This window comes from Caloenas nicobarica, chromosome 7, assembly GCF_036013445.1.
Source record: "Caloenas nicobarica isolate bCalNic1 chromosome 7, bCalNic1.hap1, whole genome shotgun sequence".
Taxonomy (NCBI): Eukaryota; Metazoa; Chordata; class Aves; order Columbiformes; family Columbidae; genus Caloenas; species Caloenas nicobarica.
Window position 1 is genome coordinate 6304455 of NC_088251.1, and position 23378 is coordinate 6327832.

A 23378-nucleotide genomic window follows, 5' to 3' on the forward strand; every position below is an offset into this window, starting at 1 on the left:
CTGGCACTGCGCCCATGCTAGAAAGGCGATGGCACATTGTTTGGCTGTACAGGACAGCATCAACAACTAAATTAACCATGGTGGACAAGGCTTTGCTGTATATTTGTGTAACGCCTAGGACAATGTGATCTTGATGCTGACTGGAGCTTCCAGGCATGGCTAAATTATATATATAAACAGTTTATATATATAATATATAAAAAAATAAGCAAATATATATATATATAAAGAACTTAAGGAGAACCAGCGGCTTTTTATGTTTGCTTTCCACGAACAACTGACCCGTTGACATTTACTAACACAACGCAGTTGAGAAATGTAATGTAAGCACCATGTTTGGCAAGGGAATTCTGAATTAGATAAAACTGATTCTGAGCCTGAAACCTGGCCCGGTTGTTCTCTTGGGGCACGTCCACAGCGTGCGTCACCAGCCCATGAGATGGGGATGTGTTTTCTGATGCTGTGTTTTACTCAGAAGCATTTTGTTCATAGAAAATTAAATTAAGTCTGAGGAATAAGTGTTTTGAGATGAATTATTCACCTTGAAAAAGTGGTAGCATTTAGCTGCTATATTTTATTGACCTAGATAGCACTTCTCACAGGTCCCAAAACACGCTGCATTATTACAAATTTGGGGTCTCTGCAGATGCTCCGAAAATACTGCTAGAAAATGTCACCTAGAAGAATATAATATCATTCATCACCAAAGAGAATTTGCCATTTGAGGTGCAAATTAGCAGCTCTTTTAAGAGTCACGTGAAACAACTGCTAAAGGAAGCAGGATGCCATTTTTCTCAGAGCCATATGCTGGTGTAGGTGGCCAGATCTGATTTGTTTTATTAGAAAGTGGCATAGTATGGCATTTTACCAGCCATGTTATGAATGTACCAGTCATTTTCATCAATGAAGTAAACTTGTGACCTAGTACTTTTTAAAGAAACCCTATAATACCTCTTAAAACTTTTTTCAATATGGTAGGATGTTTTTTAAAGAAAAGGGAAGCCAGACACATAATTCATTATTTGATTTTTCAATTGACATTAAATACTTAATTCCATTTTGTTCTTTGGGGAAAAAAAAAACCTCCTTCTTGGGCTGGCACCAGCTAAAGCAGCATGTTATCTGTCTGCCCTCCTGCCAGCGAGCAACATCTGAGTCACAGGGAGGCAACCAAGCAGCAGCTTGCTAGAGATCTCCTCCAAGGAACAACAATATTGTCATTTCTACGTATACAAGCATATGCATAACGCTTATTATACATGGGCATATCCAATGATTTAAAGCGTGGATTAGTTTTTAACAATAACACATTATTGTCTATTAATCATTGTCCTTGGAAGTTCTTTCATCAATTTACAAGACGACTTCTGCTGTGAATGCCAGCAATAATGATTTCACAAGCTGGGATGACGAAGACAAACATTAAGTGTTGTTTACAACTACATTGGTCCTTGATTAAAGAAAATAAATCTTCATGGAGTCACAAGAACTCTGTCTGCAATCGCACTGCTTATCCAGCAAGTAAACCCTATGACGTCCTGGAAAATTGCTTGTATAGAGCTGTAAGCCAGACTGGAAGCTGAGAACTTGAAATTTGTCCTTCTCGAAGCCGGCTGCCAGCTGGGCAGCGGTGGGTGGGACATCCAGCAGGACACCTCCATCCCATGGCCATGGATGTGCCTCCTGCCATGGCTGGCACGCTACGGCCACCAGCACGATCCAGTCCAGCTCATTGAACTAATCCGTGTCCTACGGCGTAAATCCGTGCCCTGTGTCTCAAACACCCTCTCGCGCTAATTGTGCTCCTTCTGGGATAGGAGAGATGATTTTCTCTACATCTGACATGCCGCAGCCCCTAACGCAATATCATCTAACTAATTAAAATAGAGGCTTAAACAGAATGATCTCCATGTCATACCAACTAGAAACAAGATTCCTTAACGAAACCCCTTGAAGGGACTTCTATAATTTTCTTATGTCACCCAGTGCATGCTGAGGTGGGGTTTGGGGAGCTTTATGTTAGTTCTGTATAACTGAGACAGGATGTATTTAGGGAAGCAACTGCTTCCTTCCATTATTACTGAACCATACCGTACTTGTACGGGGCTCTGTGAAATTTCAGCCAAAGCGCTGAGGCATCTAAGCTGTACAGCATCACAGCGAGTACGAAGGATGCAGGCAATTCTTTTCTACCCAGAAAAGATGTCCTAAGACTCTACAGAGTGCTTACCTGTACACAGTATTTTCTCTGTGTAGGTCCTCTAAGCCACAAAGAATCTCTGCTGCATAAAACAAAGCTCTTTCCTCCTCAAAGCCTGGGTTTCCCATGTTGTAGATATGAAACTTCAGGTCGCCTCCATTCATTATGGTCAGAACTAAGCACAGTGCATCCTTTGTTTCATAGGCATAGGCTAAATTGACCTAGAAAAACATTTGTAGCATAGTTGTGACAGAAGAAAGCACTAACTTTTCATTATAGATTTTCTCCAGAAAAGGAAAAAAAAATACATTGACTGAATTTGTTATGAGCCTTCCTACAGTAGGAAATATACATTTTAAAAGTACAGAAAAATCAGATGTTAGGATTTTATAGATAAATTTGTTGAATCCAGCCTATTCATCATCAGAAACCCCCAAGGTTAATGCTCAGATAGCATCACAGGCTCGACAAACATACTAATTCCAGGCATACTTTTCCATGTAAGAGAAATCTTAATAATCAAGGGACTCTACACATCCTGCTGCACTGTTTTGCTGGATAGCTGTCAAAAAACTATCATCTCAGTAGGTTCCCATGAAGGCCCAGAGAGCCCAGTCCTGTGGTGGTCGAACAGACCATCACCACATGGTCAGCATCACCCCGCGAGGCTCTGGTGGGTGCCCCAGGAACCATCAGACAAGCCAAAAGCTCCCCATCACTTTTAAATATGTGCCATCAGCTCTGTTTCTGCCAGAGGTAAATAAACATCTTGCATCTGTTGTATTCACAGTGTTTCCTAAAATAAGTATTAAGAACATGACAGATGCTGAGATAACACCTTTTTTTTTTTTTTTTGGATCTAAGGCAAGTATTTTAAGAGACACAAGAGCTGACACGACTCAGGAAAATGCTACATCAGGCAGACCAGCTCCATGTCACTGGCTAGATGCTTCTACTAGCCAATCTCTTCTGATCTATTTGGTTTGATTCTCCTTCAGTCTCCTCCAAGCTCCTCTCTCCCAGATACTGGGAATTCAGGTAATAACACTGGATAAAAATAGCTCAGCCTGATGCAGCCTTGATGCAAGTCAAAGCTGCAAAATGCATCATGTGCCCATGGTAGGAACAGACACCTTGGTTGGTGCATTTCTCACAGACCAGAGACTAAAATGAGACTCAGCAAAGGTGCATGGATCAGGAATAAGGTGCAAAGTGAAGGGAGACAGCTCCTGGCACCTTTCCCGTAGCAGGAGTTGGAAGAGACATCAGATTCAACATGAGACAGCGCTCAGCAAGTGAGCCGGGAGCTGGGCGTTCAGGAGTCCAATACTCACTACGAACTGACTATTGACTTTTTCTAAAATCTGCTTTTCATTTAGTGCCATGGATTCGCCTTTCCTCTTTTTTATTCTCTTCTTCTCTAGTCTCTTGCAGGCGTACATCTTCCCCGTCGCCCGGACTTGGCAAGCGCAGACCTGCGAATGAAAGAGAACAATTGCTGTGTTAAGTCGAAGCAAACACTGTGCCTGCGCTGCACTTTACTCCTCGTGATCTGATCTGATTTAGTCCTTTTAAGGTTAGAGACGGCGGCCCAGGCAAGGAGAGCTGGGGAACCGACTACTGTTTCCAAATCTGCTGTGTAATATTGGTTTAATTATTTCACTTTCCTACGCCCGCTTCCTATCCCACCTCCTTTTGTCTGTGCAGATTGTAATCTGCTCCGCTACAGCCTGTCTGCACCTCCTTTGACCTCGAGCCATCAGTAAAATACAAGTAAGGGTGTGACCCTAATTCCACTGTGAATGCAACAGTCAAATACAAAATAATTCTCAAAAGTGTTCTTTCGAGATTACAGTGTCATGAGAGTTTAAGCAGAACTGTCAGCAATTAATGAAAATCAGCCTCTGTCGCACCAGGCTCCTGTAACCTGCAGTGCCTGAGAAGTCAGAAACACTCTTAACAGAAACTTTCAGAATTACTCACCTCCCCAAAACCGCCTTTCCCTAGTACCCTGTACTGCCGAAACGTGTTTTTTGTTACTGGTTGCCTGGAAGAAGAGGAAATAAAGGGAAAAAAAAAAAGAGACACACTACATTTAATGCACTCTCTGTGATTTATTTATTTCAGAGCACACTTTTGAAAAGCAAAATAGATAAATATTATATAATCACATTATTTCAAGGTAATCATATTATATTATATAATATATAATTACGTAATTACATTACTTCAATACTATGTATGGCTTGAACTTTTCAATTCCAACATATTAAGCTGTAATAAAATACAACACATTAGTGAGTCATCAGTATAATTTCTGCTAGCATCTTAGGACCGAGGAGGGTTCCGAATCTCCATTATACAGCTTTGGCTTTTGTAAGCAAAGAGGAGGCCTGAGAGCTTCCCACGAGATATTTATTCTCATAATAGACAGGAATTTTTTAAGAATAGTGCTGGGCTAACACTTTATTGCTTTGCTTGGTGTTCAAGATGAGAAAAAGAGATTCAAAATCCAATTCAGAAGAAAATATTTCTGGTGTCTTGACCTTAAAGAAAACAGGAATCTGATGTGAAAGGAGGAAAGAAGCAATCCTGGGTACCGGAGAGGCAGGTTTAGGTGCTATTGGCAGGAGGGGAGAGCAGGATGAGCTCCAAGCCCGTCCGGCCCTGCCGAGGGGACCGACGGGACCTGCGAGAGCATCGCGGGCAAGAAGGGAGGAAAAGCATCTCTTTCCTTTTAAGGGCCAAATTTAGGGTTCCATAAGTCTTGCTTTATGAGGGCAGAGTGCTCCCTAACAATCACTAGACATGATCACTACATGATCTCGCAAGGATTCCCACAAAATTCTGCTCTACCAAAATGGCTCCAGCCCTACACATAACTTAGACCTTTTTACCACAGAAGTTTTGTAAGGTGACAGAAGAATAACTCTAGATTCAGAGAGATCCAATTTTGCATCCACTGCTCCATCCCCAAAGTTTTACGATTACATTAGCAGCTGATATGAATACTCCTACCAGCTTTCGTTTTCCCCTGGCGGGCAGCCAGCTGGCAGAGGGAGCACAAGAATGTGGCTGTTCCCACAACAGTGATGATGAGGTTGATGACAATAAGGAATAAATGTTAAACTGAATCGTTTCATTTATGTTCATTATTGTTTTTAAAAGTGGGGAGAGAAAAAATACGCAGAAGGCCAAAACTAGGAGAGGAAAAGATGCTCTTTTCAGGCTTCTGCAAGGATACTGCAAAGGCTATTGGGTTTAAAAGCAACAATTAGCAGTGGTAACGGCTTGCTCAGCAATTTCCCTGGAATAAATGGACTGTATGTCTCCTCTGTTGGACCCAGCAGGCTGTCAGAAGGAGCTATTGATCACTCTGTGCTACTAACATCTCCTTGTTAATCCTAAAAACGGTTCTCCCAGCATCTTGAGCCAGGCATGTCCAATAGCTTGTCACATTTGTTGGGGAGAGGGAAGGAAAAAATCCTCAAAGCATTTCAGAAAATGCCTTATCCCAAATGTGAAAACAGATAGGAAATAGCCTGGCTGGAGATGAATCATATAATGTTGGTGTTCTGGTTTTTTTTAAAATTGAAATGGAAGAGTAAATGCTGGATTCAGTCAAGATGGCATGTGGAGCATGTCTTGGCATGGAACGGCTCTGCCCACCGCCTCCCCTCCCTCTCTGCAGCTTTCCAGGGAGAGGAGCTGGCACAGCTCCTTTGATCTCAAGGCACCACGCTGATGCGCACCGCTCATGGAGCTGGCCCTAACTCATCTGCCGTAATTAATTCCATTTGTGGAACCCGGGGCTTCTCTCAACCCAAGGTCACTGTTACCCAGCAGTGTACGTCTGCTACAACCTGCACCGACAAGGAGAAGGCAAAGGCCCCTTTCCTTGCAAATTACTACCCACTAAGGCTGCCTGGTTATTAAATATGTTCAGAGATGTATAGCAAATAAATATGGCGTGAGGACTTATATGCCACATTTTTGTCTGTTTACAGTGATTCAGTAATTCTAATAACCGGTCCAGACAAAAAAGTTGCCATATTCAGAGCTTGACTAAACAGAAAGACAACTGAAAGTGCTGAGTGTATTTTAATCATACCTAATGAACCTCATACCATTAAACAGCCCAACACTTGAGCTTTAGAAGCCAGAACTGTCTCCCTGGTATTTTGGGGTGGATTTCTGTTTTATTCTTTACTTCTCTAGCAAGCAGCATGTTTCAGTCTTGCTTGGGCACAGTGTTTGCAAATGCACAAACCAGAGACTGCACCTATATCTTATGTTTAGCATTCTAGATGCACAAGGGTAGGTTATAAAAAATTGGAATGTGTCCTTCAAGCTGTGTCATGAGTAGCTTGTTGTGACAGGGCATACAATGAAATTGGCCACAGATGTTTCTCAGACTGCAGGAGACTTGAATTCCTATTTTTTTAATAGGCAGTAGGTCTGTCTTTATTCACTTGCCGTGCACGGGCATACTGTGCAAAAAAGTTGTGCAAGCTGCTTGCTGGAGCATGTCACCTTCAGCAGTGCGGTGTCCCTAAGAGAGAAGGGAGTGGCTGGAGCGTATTTATGGATGTAAGCACATTCACGGAGGATGAAGGAGAACTATACATATCCCAGACCCAGTCACGCTCGTTGGATGGTCACAGCTGGAGACTCCATTCATGGTTAAGTTGAGTCTAATGCCAACATAACCATGACTTTTCTATATACCATCTTCCTGTGGCTAAAGCTGTTACCTCTTCTTGAACCTTCTAACAACAAACACAAACAAATGCTGAAATTAGGAAAGCTTTCCTGGAGCTCTCTGGGAGAGCTTCCTTTGAGTACAGCTCAGGGAAATGGGGAATGAGTCTTAATGGACCTTCTTGAAGGAGAACAGTGAAAAGAGGGAGAGAATTGCTGCACAGAAAGGGCCATAAATGGCAAACAGTAGGATGAGGTACAGCAACGCTGTAGAAAGGCCAAACTGTCTTTCTCTTGAAGGCACACGGAGCAAATGTACTATCCCAGCTGTCAGATTTTGACCATCTTCTAAAGGCTTTGCATGGAAAGTGAAAATAAACCTTTTGTACTCATTTGTAATAAAAAAAAATGTGACGCTTACCTTTCCAACCACTTCCACTGGAGAAACCTGTCGAAGTACATGCTGTTTAGGTATTCTTGGAATGGTTCCCCACTGAGGTGGTCAAGGACAGATCTATCTCAGATGAAAAGGATATATAAGTATTTTATAATCCTGAACTTGGAACAAAAGAGAAGCACAACTGGAGGAGAAAATCCAGCCTTCTTCTATGGTAGGATCAATTTACCTCTGCTTTATTTTGTACTTTATTTTACTCACAGTTTCAGTCTAGGAACAAAGTAATATGCTTGATGGATTTCATAACAGGAGGCCTTATACAAGCTGAATAGTAATATGTACTTGTTACGCTTGCTGCAAATTAACAGGGCGTCTCCCACTGGCTTCAATGGACTTTTACAAAGGCTGTTAGTCACTGGACAACAAATATCTTTGTTTCTGTTAGTAAATTAAGACTGGCTTAACACAACACCCTCAGGAACTGAGAGCCTTAACTTTGAGGGATGTTTATATCTGGATTGAAAATTTCTGGCTGAAGCCCATTTCTGTGAAAGAGGGACCATCACAGGTGTTATTTTGAGAAAAAAAAAAAAAGTCAATTTCAATTCCTGCTATACAGAAGAAGGAATAACTGTGATCAAAGTCAAAGGGCTTTTCCTAACAGCTATGTACTTTGTAGAGTAAAACAGAGGAAAGTAAGTCTGAACAGGGATGCAGATTTTTTTCTGGACCAAGAAAAGAATTTTAGGGCTCATGCAGTTGATGCAAAGTCTTTTGCATAATCAAAGGGATAAAGAAATAAAAAGGCCAGTCTGCAAATGAGAGAAATAAGCATGTTGCTTGTGACAGGCAACAAGCAGCCAGAGACCAACAGACATCCCATAAGGAAGACCAAGGGTTCTAGGTCTTATCCTGGGGCAGTTCTAGCTAGTCCTGAGCAAACAATTCACCACAATAATGTGTTTTCCCAGTTTAGCTCCTCCCTGTTCATGAGCTACTACTCAATAAGTTTTTGGAATTTCTCAGCTGTTTGATTTTTATTTTTTTTTATAATTCTTGCACCATCACTTTGGAACAGGCAGATAATTGCACATATTCAGTATTCAGAAGTCAAACTGTTGTTGTCTTCGTTAGCTTTGATTGGACACAGATCACACGGTTTCCCCTAAGTGGATTCAAACTTACAAAATAAAATAAAAAGTAAGTCTTAACGAGCTTTAACACATGTCCAAATTCCAAGCCAAAATTATAGGGGAAATTGGAGGGACGCAGAAGACAGACAAAATATTAAAAGCCAAAGCCAAAGTTACAGTTATACACGCATTTCTCCCGCAGACTGATCTTATCTATGAGGACCTGTCTGAAACTCATCCCTCTTCCTGCTCCTACAGGATGGCAAGCTTCATATTTGTATGTATGCCTCCCTTTCTTGGTCTGACTGTGAACTCTTCCAAAATTAACATTATTCAGTACCTTTAGTAAATACCAACAGCGGGTTCTTAAAACTTCCTTTTGACCCCATTTCAGTCCATGTGAAATGATCAGTATATTTATTAACAAGGTCTCAAACCTGGCTCATTTATGTGTTTCAGCTGAGACGAAGGAATGGCTGCCGGTGAATACGAGCCTGAATTAAGTGGTGTCCAACACTCGCTTATTCCATTCAATTAATTAAAAGCTGCACGTCTTTTAAAGAAAAATAGCTGCCTTTCACCACTTGTTTGCTTTTTAGTTCCTCTCTTTGGCAACAAAAAAGTGCATTTTAGAGGGAACTGTCAGCTTTCAAACCGATTTGAGAACTGGAAACAGGCATCAGGGGGGTTTGTGTCGAGCACAGCTCTGCCTTTGTCCCTGGGACTGGCACACAACTGGTGTGAGTTATACGAGCATCTCTACATGACACCCGGCCAATGCAAGGAAACTGGTTATGCTATAAGAGAAGGCCAGAAATAACCCACATCTCCGACCAACGCAAAGAATAACTGAAAACAGAAAAGGTCAATGAAATGAGTCAAAACAATGAATGACAGCAGAGTGAATTTTACAAATCCCCATTACATCATCCAGGGAAAACAAACAGCATTCGGCCAGAAACCACATGGGGCGGCTTGTGATGATCCCTCCTTTTCATATTTTTATTGGTTTATGATCTACTGGCATGAACGTACTCGGGTCAGTGTTTGCAAATGCAGATTGCATACCTGGAGCTTTAGTGCATAACAGTACAAATCGCCTCGCTGCTACAAAAACTGATAAGCCTTTTCCCAGACAAAGGATGAAATAATGCACGTTTGTTTGATCGCCACAGACAGAAAGCGTTTTAAAAAGCCCCATTCTCCTGGTGAAGATTTTCTGGAAAAGCCATGCAGAGCAAGTTTGCACATTCCTCTGTCTAAATGGACTGTATAGCCACTTAATTTTTATTCACTTTGAAACAGAGATGTTTTCTTTGGATACATTATCATTGTAGCTCTTTTCACACAGCATGAAATCCATGGCTGGTTTACTTGGCTAGAACACTCTGTCAAATACCTGAAACACTAAGTGCCTATGTGTAGTGTATATAATGACATGGAAATATTTATTATATTTTGTTCAGATGAAATGACTTCACTGCTTGTCAGCGATGCCTCTAGGACTACGAACAGAAACCGAAGATACATGCTTCAGGTTCAAATGGGAATGTCTCTCTTTACCTGACACATTCCTTACAAGCTGCTGACTGCAACCCTGCGATCTTTGGGTATTGAGTTATACTTACTTTGTACAGAGAGAAAATAGCTCTTTGCAGGGGCTGTTTTCGAGTTTCTCCTCTGTCTGTCGGATAAGATCTTGACTGACTTCAGGAACGAAGGCTGGAGACTGGGGAGAGAAGAGAGGGGCACGTTATCTCTGTGACGAGGTGCAGATTCTCCTCTCTCAACGTGTAAAAGACACATTCATTATTTATGCCCTGAGCTGCTTCCATTCAATTCCAGCGGTTGTGTAAAAGCAAAGGAGCTTTACGTCAAACAGCAGTAAAATAGGATACTGTGGTAACTCGCTCCACATTCCACTCTCTCCTCACATCGCTTTTTTGCCTTCTCCTGTACCTTCACCTCCTTGCCCAGCCTCATGAATATGCAGGACCCGCTCCTTGCCAATTCTTTGAACTGCTCCCTTGCATCCCATGAAAAATGTGCTGGCCTGAACTGTGTACAGGCCATTCTCTTAAACAAAAGAGAATTTGCCCAGTGTTTTTACTTCATTGATGATTCATTCTGCTGTCTGAAAAATCCTTTTTTTTTTTTGTTTTTAAACCAGCAAAGGAAAACAAAAGCAGAGCATTGGTATTTATTGATGTATACATAAATAATATAAGAAGATGTGTCTGGACACTTTAATTCATCATTAGAAGGACAAAAATAATCCAGCAGTTTTAAAATAATTGTTTTGAAAAGGAACTCTGCCAACCAAGCACATAGACTCTTTTCATCCTCTCCACCCTTTGGAGATAATGTACATTCAGCCCCTTCAAAGAGCCCTTACCAAAGAGAGGTCTTTTGCAATATGCCCTGATGGTTAACCAGTTTAGGACCTTTGGGACTAATTATCTATAAAGACAGTTTTTAGGCAGTCCACATTCTTACTCATAGGCAGTACAATGCAATTACATTAAAAAGTGTATATGCGTGTGTGTATGCGCACCTATTTCTAGAGTTTTCTCCCATGGACATGAAAGCCTCTTTATATAACCAATCGGATTTGGGTATTTTCAATAAATCCAGCCATAGATGACAAAATCCTCTTTCCTTGCAGAATCCTTAACACTCGGTGAGGTTCCTCATCCACGGCCACGACCACCAGATGTGCTGAGTGGGTGGGTCACAGAGCATCATCACTCATTCCTGGCCAGATGTTCCCATTAACTCCCCCTTCGCTGGGGATGTCTTGGCAAGCACGGACGTGCATTGCAGGCAGAGTCCAAAACCACTGGGGATGAGGACAGAGGAGGGGGCAGAGGTGGAGCCAGAGAAAATCTCCAGCATGGGGAAGCTGAAATTAAGTCTTTTATCTTTTCCTTCCCACTGCTGAAATGTGAATGTGATCCTGGTTGTGATATGAAAAAGTAAGTTTGTTCTGCTTGAATGTTTTTAAATAGGAACATGGTTTATGGAACTGTCTGTGCACACTTCGTAACGCAGTCTCACAATTCAGCCCTGACAGACAATGTGCTGGATATCTTTGACCTCACTGAAATATTTCCTTATTTCCTCCATATATTCCTCCATATCCTCAGCAAAAGATATCTAGGGAACACCCACGTTTAATTACAGACAGAGTATATTGCTAATAATTAAGAAGTATCAGTTTCTTGGGAGCTAGATGAGCCTCCACATTATCATCTAAAAGATGAAGAAAGTGAGGCAAAGCCAGATTTTCTCAACTCGATTGGCCACTGATTTTGACAGGAACCAAGAACTGTAGAACAAGTCTAAAAAAAAAGGAGGGGAGAGAAAAAAAAAGGCAAAACCAAACCCAATTAAACAACAAAACTTTTAAAGGAATATTCGGATAAGAACCAAAGCCTTACGATTAGCAGTATTTCGGTTGAATCATATGAATTATTGCCTGTACGTTTATATGTTGCATACTCAGTGCGGTGTGCTACACGAGCCCATTGGCAACCCAAAGCTTGCATGTGGCTGCGAGAGTCTGCTGCTCTGAGACCTGCTTATCTTGAACTTCTCTGATTTACAGGGTATAGAAACACCACTGAACTCCATGGTCTCTGTACTGCTGTGAATCAGGAGAGTCTATTCTGATGTGAATGGAGCTGCACGTAAGTAAAATTCATACTAGGGCTTCTAACCGAATAAATCTAGGATCTGTTCAACATTTATAGGCCAAAATTGGGATCCAAAAGCTAAGTTCTAAACCCCATAATTAGGCATTTAGACCAAGTGACCTGATTCTTGCTCACACCAAGTAACACCAATGAGAGGTAAGATGCCTTGAGATTAGTGTTGAATTCAGATCATGCACATGATGCATTATTATAGTAATAATTCCATTAAATTTTGTCTGGGATCAAAGTACATCTAAAAATAAATTGTAAGCATCAGCTAAAACTTTTTAATAAAGAAGAAACAGAATTCTTATAGGGAAAGGGGAGAAGAATGAGCAAAAGAAACTGTAAGACAATGTGGGAAGTATTTAGAAATGGCATGAACTGTGATTCCTCTCTTTAAGTTTGTGGGAGATATGGTCACCACTTAGGTTTTCAAAACCACTCATTGCTGACCTTTGAATCTTTGTTCTTCTGGACAAATTGCGAGCAAGCTAACAATATCAAGGTAGGTAAAGACATAAATACACGGACATTCTGTACATGGACTAAAGCCTTACAGTGTATTGCAAATATTTTACTAGGCCACTTCACCTTCTATAACAAAAACCCCACTTGTTTTCACAGGCTGATCATTTCCAAAGGTTTTGTAGGACCAGCAAAACATTTTGTGTCATTATGCAGCCCTTGATAGAGTTCAGGGCAGAGCAGATGCACCACATGTATGGGAGGAACATACCCAACACTTTCCAGCTCTGCGGACCGGTCTAGGGAACCATTGTGTGATCTTTCCTGAGATTTTCCTCGAGATTTCATAGCTCCCACTGTTTCTATTAAATACCCGCGACTGCCATTTCCCCTGTTTGAGTACTGCGCACACTTACAGCCTCCGACTGTTCAAACAAAGTCAGAAACAATTACAAGCCAAAACCCAACCCACCAACCTACTTTTGCTCCCCTGGTGAACAATTAGGTAGTGCAGGTTACGAGTGCAAGAAAGCATTTGGATCTCAAGAGCGAAATCTTCCAAAGGTGACACTTTGGCCACTTATGGAAGAAAAAGTTGCTTTTTCCCTGGAGAGGTGCAAAAGATTTCTGCAGCCTTGACGAAATGGTCATTAACACTGTTCTCCCACTGCATTATGGGTAATGGGTGTAAAAGCAAATTTGGGTTTTACAGGGGAACAGAGACACCTTTTTGAACATATTACATGTCCTGTGGCAGCTGGAAGAGTTATACATCGTGATCAAGATCATGACATCTGAGTGCATGACAAAGAATACTCTTCTAACTCTTTGGAAACACCTGCAGAAACCTGTTACATTTTCCTGGATTCAAAGCAAAACACTGGGTAGTTTTAACAAGTACAGTCTTATATTTTCCATAATGGCTTTTCTGTTTCCTGAAGGCAAAGAAAGCGATCCTTGATCTCACAATAATGTAAATCAGAAATTATGCATGACAAGTCCACAGAGTAACACTAAGGTAAAGCTGATGGAACTGAAACCAGATTCATGGCCCCAGACTGTGGCAATGCAAAAGGTGCTTAAACTGATCCATCAACAAAATCACGTTATCCTTTTTGACCAGACAGTTTAGTAGAAGTCCAAAAGTTCAAACTACTTTCAGCAGGTTTTAACCCAAATCTCCCGTCTTCTGTATCTTCTCATTTATGGCCACAAACTGAAAACCTTCTTATAAATATTTTGCTGGCAAAGCAGCATCTCAGTTTTATGATGCCCCCTTGTTTAATTTTTAAGAAAAGAACGCGACTAGGAATTGCATTAGTGATTATCTGGGAAACAAGAAATGCATATTCAGTTATTTCTGAGTGCCATTAACACGTTAAAGAAAAATGTCTCCACTTCCAAATTCTGTCTGTTTGTTTCTAAATTAAAAGACAAAAGAGATCCTCCCAGCTGCTCTTCCATTTCGATAAATGGCAGGAAAACAGCTGAGATGTCACGCACTTGTTCAAGGTTAGTTGTGTCCATGTTCACAAAAATTTGAAGATCACTGTTCCTTCCCAATTAAGCCTCTGGGCCTGCAAGATACTTTTAATAATTTGCTGAGAGTTTGAATGTAGCTTCTCCCCCTTCCTCTCCCAAAGTACCAAAAGCAAGTGAAATCCGATTCAGATCAGTTGAACGCTTCCAGGCTGTGTAACTCCCCATTATCTGTTGTTTTGAATATCGTGTTGCATCACGACACTTTAAGATGTAAACTCTCCTTTTTTGACAGCTCTGTAAGTTTTGCTACAGGCTACTTCACTCAGCCCTTCAAGACACAGTATTTGTTGACCTTCACTGAACAGGACAGCAAACAAATAAACCTTCTCATAAAATTATCTTCATTCATTTGCCATGGTACGTCCAACATGTCTCTGATGGTGTTTCCCCCGTGACTACGTGGAGGATACCCGACCTTTTGTCGATCTATCAGCTAATCAAATTCTTCATAAAACAAGTTGAAATGCCCGCAGTACCAAGGGAAGCATTTGGAAGACCCCTGATAATCTTGGTTGTTCGTAAAAACATGTTATTTGTTCTAGTTTTCCTTCAGACAGAACTGCCAAATGGATGACTTTGGTCAAGACGTAATGCGCTATAGGTGTTGCCCTGAAGCCTGTGGCAGTGAAAGCAGGCAGCCAGCTAGCAGAGCTTTGCAACTTCAACAAGTAAAAGCGTTTTCCTGAGAACCTGGCAGTTTGGGTTAGCTCTTCTGAAACCGGGGTGGGGTGAGTAGCAGGTGTCTCTGTATAACTGACTCTGATTATCTCCAATAGCTGGATGCAGCCCAGAGCAGATGCACACACAAGACGAGCCTGCGTGTGCAGGGTTGGTTTATTGTGTGCAGCGTTGCTGTTTCTGTGGGAAACGTGCCCAAAGAAGAATGGGAACTGAGAGGGATGTGCTGAGACTCCAGCTAGAGACATGTATCCCGTTGTGGTCATCACCGTTTGAGAAAGCTATGGAGAGCTGACGAGAGCTGGAGGGTTGAGAAACATGCCTGGGAAAAAAATGCCAAAGGGAAGCGTTGAGGAACTAGATTTGTTTAGTCTAGAAAAGTAAGAGTGAAACATGATAAAGGTCTTTTAATGTAGAGATGTTTTTAATAAAGAGGGCAGGGATCAATTATTCTGCATGTTCTGCCCTACACTGGGGGAATGATGAGAAGGAATCCACTTAATTAGATATAAAGCCTTTTTTTCTAGTTTTCCACACAGGGAAGCACAAGAACAGGCACATGAATATTGTGGAATTTGTTCTTGGAGGTTTGAAAATCCTCCGAGAGCAGACAGACATCTGTTGATGATCTAAGTGTATTTGATCTCTCCTCAATGCAAGAGGCTCTTGAGCCCTCTCCCAATCCTTTGTACCGATGATTTTGCAAAAGCCTGGGCTCTGTAAAACACAGGCCCACAGCGTGGCCCTGAGAACAGATGAGGAAGGGAGTTTGTGTGCTGACTGCTCACCAAAGGAAACCTGGAGCTGTGAGCAAAGGAGGAAGTATCTTCTTTGCAAGTGAAGAGTCCCACTTGAAAGACTTGTCTCAATCACCATTGTCTCCTACAAAAAAATGAAATAGCTTGTAGAACCCCGAACTTCAGATCAGAAAAAGAGATAGCATTGCCTTTGGTCAGGTTGACTTTGCAAGAAACAGGGCAGGTCCTTAGTCTGGAGGTAATTTTTTATCCTTACACAGCACCTTTCATCTAAGAACCTTGAAATATTAAAGTTTCATTGCATGATTAAGTCTTCATGAGCTAGGTGGCAATCTCACAATATTTTACAGAACAGTCAGCAGGGAGGTTAAGAGTTGTGTTTTGCGGAAGAGTCGATCATCAGCTGTGCCTGAAATTAAAGAAGTCTCACTGAGATAAATGAAAGCTAGAGATGCTCAGGTTTCTCAAATCAGTCCATTTGTAGCTTGCAATTAGTGAATAAAGAATAGAAACCTAGAAATACAGGCTTTCAGTTTATACCAACCAGTGGATGTGAGTCATCATGGTGTCTTAAAGCAAGACTGTTCATCACTACAAAAATTATATGAACCGGAAAGATACCACATTTTTTAGAATGAATAGACTTCATGCAAACTTTTTTCATAAACACAACTGCTTTCCTGGCAAGTTTCAGACTTGCAGCCATCATATTGAAACGCGATGAGTTATTTTAAAAGTCACTTGCATAAAACAAATAATGTGCAGCATATGTTATGTCTCAGGTTATGAAAACATTCCACAACAAACTAGCTTAAAACAATTAAAAATGTTTCAGTCAATGGACAAAAGTTCAAGCCATAACTTTTCTCGAGCTGCCTGCGGTTCCAAGCACTTCTGTCTTATGTGTATTTTCAGATGTTGACAGTAACTTTCCACATATAATCTGTTTGCAAATCTCCACAGACTTGCTACTTAGTAGAGACCTCAAAACTATGCAAGAAATAGGCTAAAGTGAACTTCGGTGTGAGACGGTGCATGGTGGGATGAGAAGAGCTCATACACAAAACCCTGGAAATCTTGGCTTCATCCAGTTTTTAAGTCGCTGCATTTGCTTTGCTCTCACACAGCCGTGACCCAAGGCCAGCAACGAGAGCAACGGCTTGTGGCAGGGGTGGGAAATCTGCCACATGCAATGCCATTCCTGCTGGTGCTTTTGCAGAGTCACATCCTTCTCCAGATGTTTGGGGAAGGCTCAGGCAGCAGCAGAGCAGTTACCAGGACAGGTAGCAATGGCATGACTCTCAGTGGTGACTGTCCTCAGTCCTTTGAGGTCAATGCTCATAAGCAGGACTGTAATCTGAGCAGCTACTAGGAAAAGGAAGAACAGGCAGATGTGCAGTGCAAGTCTTGCTGGTAGGTGCAAAACCAGGGAAAGTCAAGTTTATGTGCTCAGGTAACACTTTTTCAAAGGGGAAAGGTAACGGAATGCAAAAGACAGACCATGGAATGCTGCGTCTTTGTGCCCCCAAGGCTGATCTGATGCTTGTGGTTAGAGATTCACCCCAAGAACTGGCCCGTGGTGCCTCCGCTGGGGTCTGCACTGCTGCCCTCAGAGCAGGAACACGTCAGCCCAGGCTCTGCTGGCCCCACCGCAGGGAGACGTCTGGAGCCGCTTTGGGTGACTCTGATGTCCCCCTTCCTCCTGCTTTGGGCAGGCCAATGACACTGGGATTCGGTCTGAGGCCTGGAAAGTACTGACCAGGCAGCTGGTGACTGATGGAGGGGAAGTGAGAAGGCGCTGATGGTGAGAAATGCAGAGGAAAGCAATGGAGGAGGACAGGGAGTGTCTCGGTGGCACTCCGATTTTGGGAAGCCCAGTTTAGGTGTGTGTTTCAAGCTGGTGAGGGAATGGTCCCCAGCACCGTCACAGCACACGCAGCCTCCTGATGCTTTTTATTGTTATGCACAAAAATGTTGGAGCATTCTTTTTGCTTGCCCCATGTCTGATCTTGTCTGCTCAGTTTTAGCTGTATATGTAGTAAACAGCCAATTCTACATCAGGGGCAGCTGCAACATTTTAAGCAATCAACTTCTGCATTTTCTTTTTATTTTTTTTTCCTACCACAAAGTCATCTGGGTCTGTATGAGGCAAACCAGTAAAGCACAAGGCTTCATAATTCCAGGATATTTGCTTTGAGATGACAGATGTAGGAACTGGCAGTGAGGTGGACGGGGAGCATGGAGAGCAGCTGGGTTATTAGTAGTAATTTATCTGTTACGACAGCATGTAGACATTATACCTGAGAGTGTAATGCCAGGCACTACATACTCATGTCATGAGAGCTAAAGCTTCCAAAGAAAACTGATCACACCAGCCCTGGGAGTGGGAATAGGGGCCAAAGACATGAAATACCTCACCCAGGATTATAGAGTGGGTCAGTGACAGGGAAAAAAAATTGAACCCCATCCTGTTCTCTGATCAAATGGTATTTTCAGTACTGAGGGCAAGATCACTTGCTGGTAGCTAAATGAAGCAAATCAGCAGGGCCTATCAACTGTGGGGCTTGTTTTGTAGCTGCAAGCTGATCTGGAGTCATGATGAATCTGTTTTCCTTCATATTCCACTAAACCATCAAAACATGTTGAATACAGAAAAATACAATGACTGAAGACAACAGAGCCCTCAGCAAACAGCTGAACATGTTCTTCTGCCTGGCAAGGTTGTACTAATCCATCACAACAGGCAATGCTAACAACCTCCGTTCGTGAACTCATTTACTGCAGTAGATCTGATGTTGCTTCAGGCTGACTTGCTCGCTCCGGACTTGCTGGGCTGCCTCTTGGGCCTTGGCAAGCTCACTGGTAGGAAAAGGAGAAGTTCTTTTGGTTTCTATCACCCTTCCTTTTTGGTGCTGGCATACAAGTTGTAGTCTTGAATTATGCCCTTCCTTGGAGAAACCCAGCAATCTCTGAGGTTTCCTTTCTGACAAGTGCACGGAAAGAATATGAGGCATTTTTCATGGCTCTCCTGTCGATCAGCAATAGGATCTGCTATCTAGCTATACCCTGTTTTTCCTGTTCTCAGTCGACCTTTTTGTAGCTGCTACCACTGAAAGGAAAATGCTCCTTTCTAGAAACTACATTTCTGTTCCTGATGGTGGCAAACAAGCAACTGCCAGACAAATGCTGTGAGTCAAAACATTTCCTCCATAAATATCTTCAATCCAAAGCGTGGTTTCCTTGGAATGTTATATTATTTGATTCAGAAAAATTTCGGCATGTAATCACAACATGAGTCTCAGAGCAACAAAGGAAAAGATTGCCTAGATCAAGGAGGAGGTATTTCTTCCTGGCTCCTACAGGTGACCAGAGTAAATTTTAAACACTCAAAGCCCCACAGAAAGTAATTTTGAAATAATAAAATGTCCCATCAGACAAAATTTAGTCATTTCATCAGCTTCTTTTGCAAGTGCAGTGAATCAGCTGCAGACTTTATACTCTTCAGTTAAGTCGAAACACCCCCTGCAATCCCAACCAGCTGTAGGGTTTTTGGTACAGCTTAGATTAAGAACCTAAACTGGTCACTATGGAAGCTATGCTTTTGACTTCAATAAGTGAGAAACTGGGCCTCATGAGAAGTCCTTGGCAAGGTATTTTCCAATATCTTGAAACACTCGTCCTTCCCCACTCATACTGTTTTAATAATTCTTTAGAAACCTGCTTATAGAGACCTTTTTACCAAAGAAACAAATTTTTCCTCCTTTCTATAGACACACAGGTTAATTGGTGTAGGGGTGCTCATAAACTAGCGACCTGAAATTGTTTTATATAAACTTACTTTAAAGTAGGGGAAGGGAAATTATGTTTTACTTGTTGCCCTTTTTCTGCTTTAAAAGCATTTTGCACACAGATTATAGAATGAAAGCACATATGAAATAACCAGTATCAGTAGCTGTCAGCAGGATGACAGGGGCAGCTTATGAACCAGAAGACTAATTAATAGTAACCAGGATTTTTTTAGCTACTCAAAAGTTAGGGAACTCACACAATCCTTGGAAGCACCACCAGTTCAAAAGGTAACCTCTTTTGTTAGCAAGCCAACCGAGCCATTGCTGTAGTACATTACTACAGCAGCCAGATGTTTGATAAAGCATTTGGGGAAAAGAACAGTGTTCTCACCATTAGTGGCAACAAAGATGACAGGATAATTTCGAAAGCTTCTGTTCTCAGAAGGACTTTTTTCTCTCATCACATGTGCTTAATAGGTTTGGATAGCATCCAGTGTCCAGCCTCTTATCAGAACCTTTCTACCTTTTAATGTCCTCCCGCACTGATGGATAACCTAAACATTAGCAAGCAACCTTATGTTGCAATAGTCATAGCTTGGCTTCCTCTGGTAAACTAAGCGTCATTTGTTCCACTAAAAAAAAAAAAAATCCCTAAATCTATAAACACTCATTTACAACCTCAATGTTATTGAATGGCTTTCTTGCAGGAAAACAAACAGATCCCTGCTTGAATTCACTCCTCTGAGACATAAACCTGTACACACGAGTAGCCCTTCCCTTGCAAGCGATCCTCACACTGAGGTCCACGAGCCGTTTGCTTTGCGTGAAGGCAGCTCATGTGCGAAGACCTGATCCAGGCTGCTCTCAAGTCAATGGCTGTCGTACTATCACTTGCAGTGGGGATTGTGCAGAATTTGCCTTCATCTCTGGCCATTAGCCGGTCAAAATCCTCAGGAAACACTTGAATGAAGAAATGAAAAACCAAAAGGTAGTTTGGAAAAGCCTTGAAAATGATTGGGAAGTGAATTAAATAAACATTAGGCAGGAACCAGTGGCCCACTCACAGAAAGACTGGAAACACCCACAAGAGCAAACGAAATCACTACCTGGCACGGCTGGAAACAGGGCATTCCCTAATCACCTGTGTCACACGATCCATTAACGATCATGCGGTAATAGCCATCAGCAAAAAAACGAGAGGGAAGATATTTACTGTAGGAGATGACACAGTGTTTGCAGTGGCCTATTCCACTCTTCCTCAGCTTTGCTTGTTGGACAAACAGCATCTGTGCCAGCATAATAAACTTGCTATACACTTGATCTTTGACTCAGGTCAGAGTCTGGCTTGATCAAAAAATAATAAATTGACATACAAGCTGAGGCTTGGCATGCTGGTTAAGTGAGTTTTCTAAGTGTAGTTGCATTACTGGGAAAAAAAAATTAAACATTAATAGTTTGAAGTGCCACATTTACACAACTTACACATGCTGGTTATTTTAAAATCATTCTTACTTTCTTATTTTTTACATTTTTCTAGTGATATTTTAATGAATCCAAATAAATGTATTTTCTGTTAAATTTAAAACATTTCTTATGGTAATACTATGATTCCTGGTTCCAAGCTAAAATAACACACTCTAACATTATTTGCTTAGTGATTCTTCTGTTATATTCTTCTATTATTAATAGTTACCTCATCCCAGCCAAAGGTGTCAGACTCGGGCACCTCATCTGAATTTGCCTGGCCAGTCCTTGTGATGGTACACAGCTGTGAAGTCTCTAGATGTTTTTCTAGAGTCCTAATTTCCTATTATGTGGAAACCACATGAGAAATAAGGAATTTTTAACTTCCACATTCATCATGAGCCTCTTCATTCTCTCCTTTGTTATGATCAAGCATACAGTTTCCAAGTTTAGCACAATGCACCCTGAGCTCGGAGAGACATTTGTTGACCCATTACTATTTTAGCTTCAGAAATCCAGAGCTGAACCAACCAGGAAAGCTGCTGCAAGTCGCAGCAGGTGGGTAGAAGGGCCGTAGAGGTCGGGTGTTCAAAGCGTATTGAGAAATCATGCACAGAAACCTGTGCGGATATGTCACGCAATGTAATTTAATGTGTTCTGCACTACACCTAGTGTGGAATTCACCTCATTGCACTATAATCACCCCAAAACAGAGACACTTAAAGTCTCCCTGGGCTCCCTGTATAGTCAGCGGACAGAAGGAGTCACCTCATCTCTCCTGTCCAGATCTCCCTGTGTCCGGACAACCAAGGCTGCAGTGTGTGTGTGTTGGGACTGTAAGAGCCTGGATTCACCAGAGGTCTATTTTAATGTCATTCTGCGCAAATGCACAAAAACCATCTCCCGCAGATTTCTGGATGCCATGCAAGCCAGTGCTTCAGACAGCCGGAAAAGGCCGATTCCTTTTTTTCCCATGTGGGCAAAATTTTCAGGCAGAAGAGGCTATTTCTGGGGAAGCTGAATGAACCTTAAAAGCTCAGAATTAACTTCCCTGGCCATTGGGCAATCCATATGAACTGAGGATAAGTGATGAGGGGTATGCAGAGGGGATAGGGAAAAGATGACCCCCCCTGAAAACAAGAGGAGGAAACCATAATGAGCATATTCATTAGACAAGGGCAGGCAAGTGCATCCTTCCCGTTGTCAGATAACCCTGAGCAGATGTCTCTGTATTTTCACAGTGTCCTCAGCCTTTTCGGATGCCCTGGCTGGTCTCTGAGAAGAGTCGGAGCAGCCTGGGGGGGCTGCCCTGCCCTAGCAGGCAAATGTCAGCCAGGTTTACATGTGTGGTTGACATCAATTAGCTGAAGCACGTTTCCATTTTCCAAAGGGTCAAGTCAGAGTTGTTCTGGCAAACTCAGTGAAGCTAGAAGGCTTTTTCCCACTGACCAGATCATCCGAATGGTTTTCCCGACCACAAATGACAAACAGCTAAGAAGCATGTGAACTTCGGAGTGTAACCTCTCCAAAACAAGAAGGAAGGAAAAGCAGGGCTTCAACTAATAGCACAGCCTAGCATAAAACCAGTGTAGTTAATGAGTCCAGCCCAAAATTTCAAGCAGTTTGGGCAACTGCATTGCAAACACAGCCCTCCTGAAGTCTAAAGCACGGGACACAGGACTGCCCCAGGACCTGTTCTAGGACAGCATCACCAGGACAGAGCAGACTCCATGCTGATTCCATAGGCTCTCATGCAGTTTGGCACCACTGCAAGAGACAAAACCCCTCAGTGTTTAGTTAACTAACATTTGTATTATAAACAGTGGGTAAAGGATGAGGAAATAGGACTTGACCCAACCGTGAGAAAATGCATTTTAGTCTGAGACCACAGCAAAGCGACTCCTAATCAAGGCAACACTGTGATTTTTCAGATTCCTCTGCCACACTATATTACAGCCTGGCCCCTGACAGAAGAATGCTTACTAAAATAAATTCCGATTAGAAAGCATTAATTTGAGTAACAAGGTTGCTGTTCTGCTGCTCAGATATTTTCCCAGAACTGAACTTCGGAAAGATGAGCCGATGCAGAAAGTACGCTGAGAAGGTACTTTCCTGGACTAAGACATAGTGATCAGCAGAGATATTGATCGTCTGTCTCTGGAACAACAACAAGAATTATGTATTGATTTCTCTAGAGACTGCATTATGTATTGATTACGCTAGCTGCAAAGCAGAGGCCTAAGTAATGCTATCATCTCTGGTTAAAATGGTGCCTGTAGAGTAGTGAAGTCAATAGAAACGGGAGATGAGAAATCCATTGAGTCAAAGGGTAAAGTCCCAGGGCAATTAATTAAATGGCAAAACTCCCCTTGGCTCAAGTAAGGCCAGGATTTCTACTTAAGTATTTAGCATCCCGAAAAGTCTCTTAGTAGGAACCCAAAGGACACAGCAAATAACTCTTTGAGCAAGTAAATAATTCTCACCCATCCTGAATCCATGTAACACACTCTGTTCAGACAGGCACTTCATTCATTGCTCACTTCAATTGGGTCAT

At 42.0% G+C, this 23378-nt stretch overlaps 1 protein-coding gene across 2 annotated transcripts in view; it reads right to left on the reverse strand.

The window, feature by feature from the left end:
- GRK5 (G protein-coupled receptor kinase 5) overlaps window positions 1–23378 on the reverse strand; it is a 158919-nt gene that overhangs the window by 15427 nt on the left and 120114 nt on the right. The window contains exons 5-9 of one of the 2 annotated variants that reach the window (XM_065638647.1): window positions 10060–10160; window positions 7323–7415; window positions 4184–4247; window positions 3535–3675; window positions 2231–2421 (exon numbers count right to left, since the gene is read on the reverse strand). In XM_065638647.1, the coding sequence (XP_065494719.1) occupies window positions 2231–2421; window positions 3535–3675; window positions 4184–4247; window positions 7323–7415; window positions 10060–10160 (590 nt within the window). Of the gene's footprint in view, window positions 1–2230; window positions 2422–3534; window positions 3676–4183; window positions 4248–7322; window positions 7420–10059; window positions 10161–23378 lie in introns of those variants that run through there. The other variant, XM_065638648.1, reaches the window with a different exon arrangement.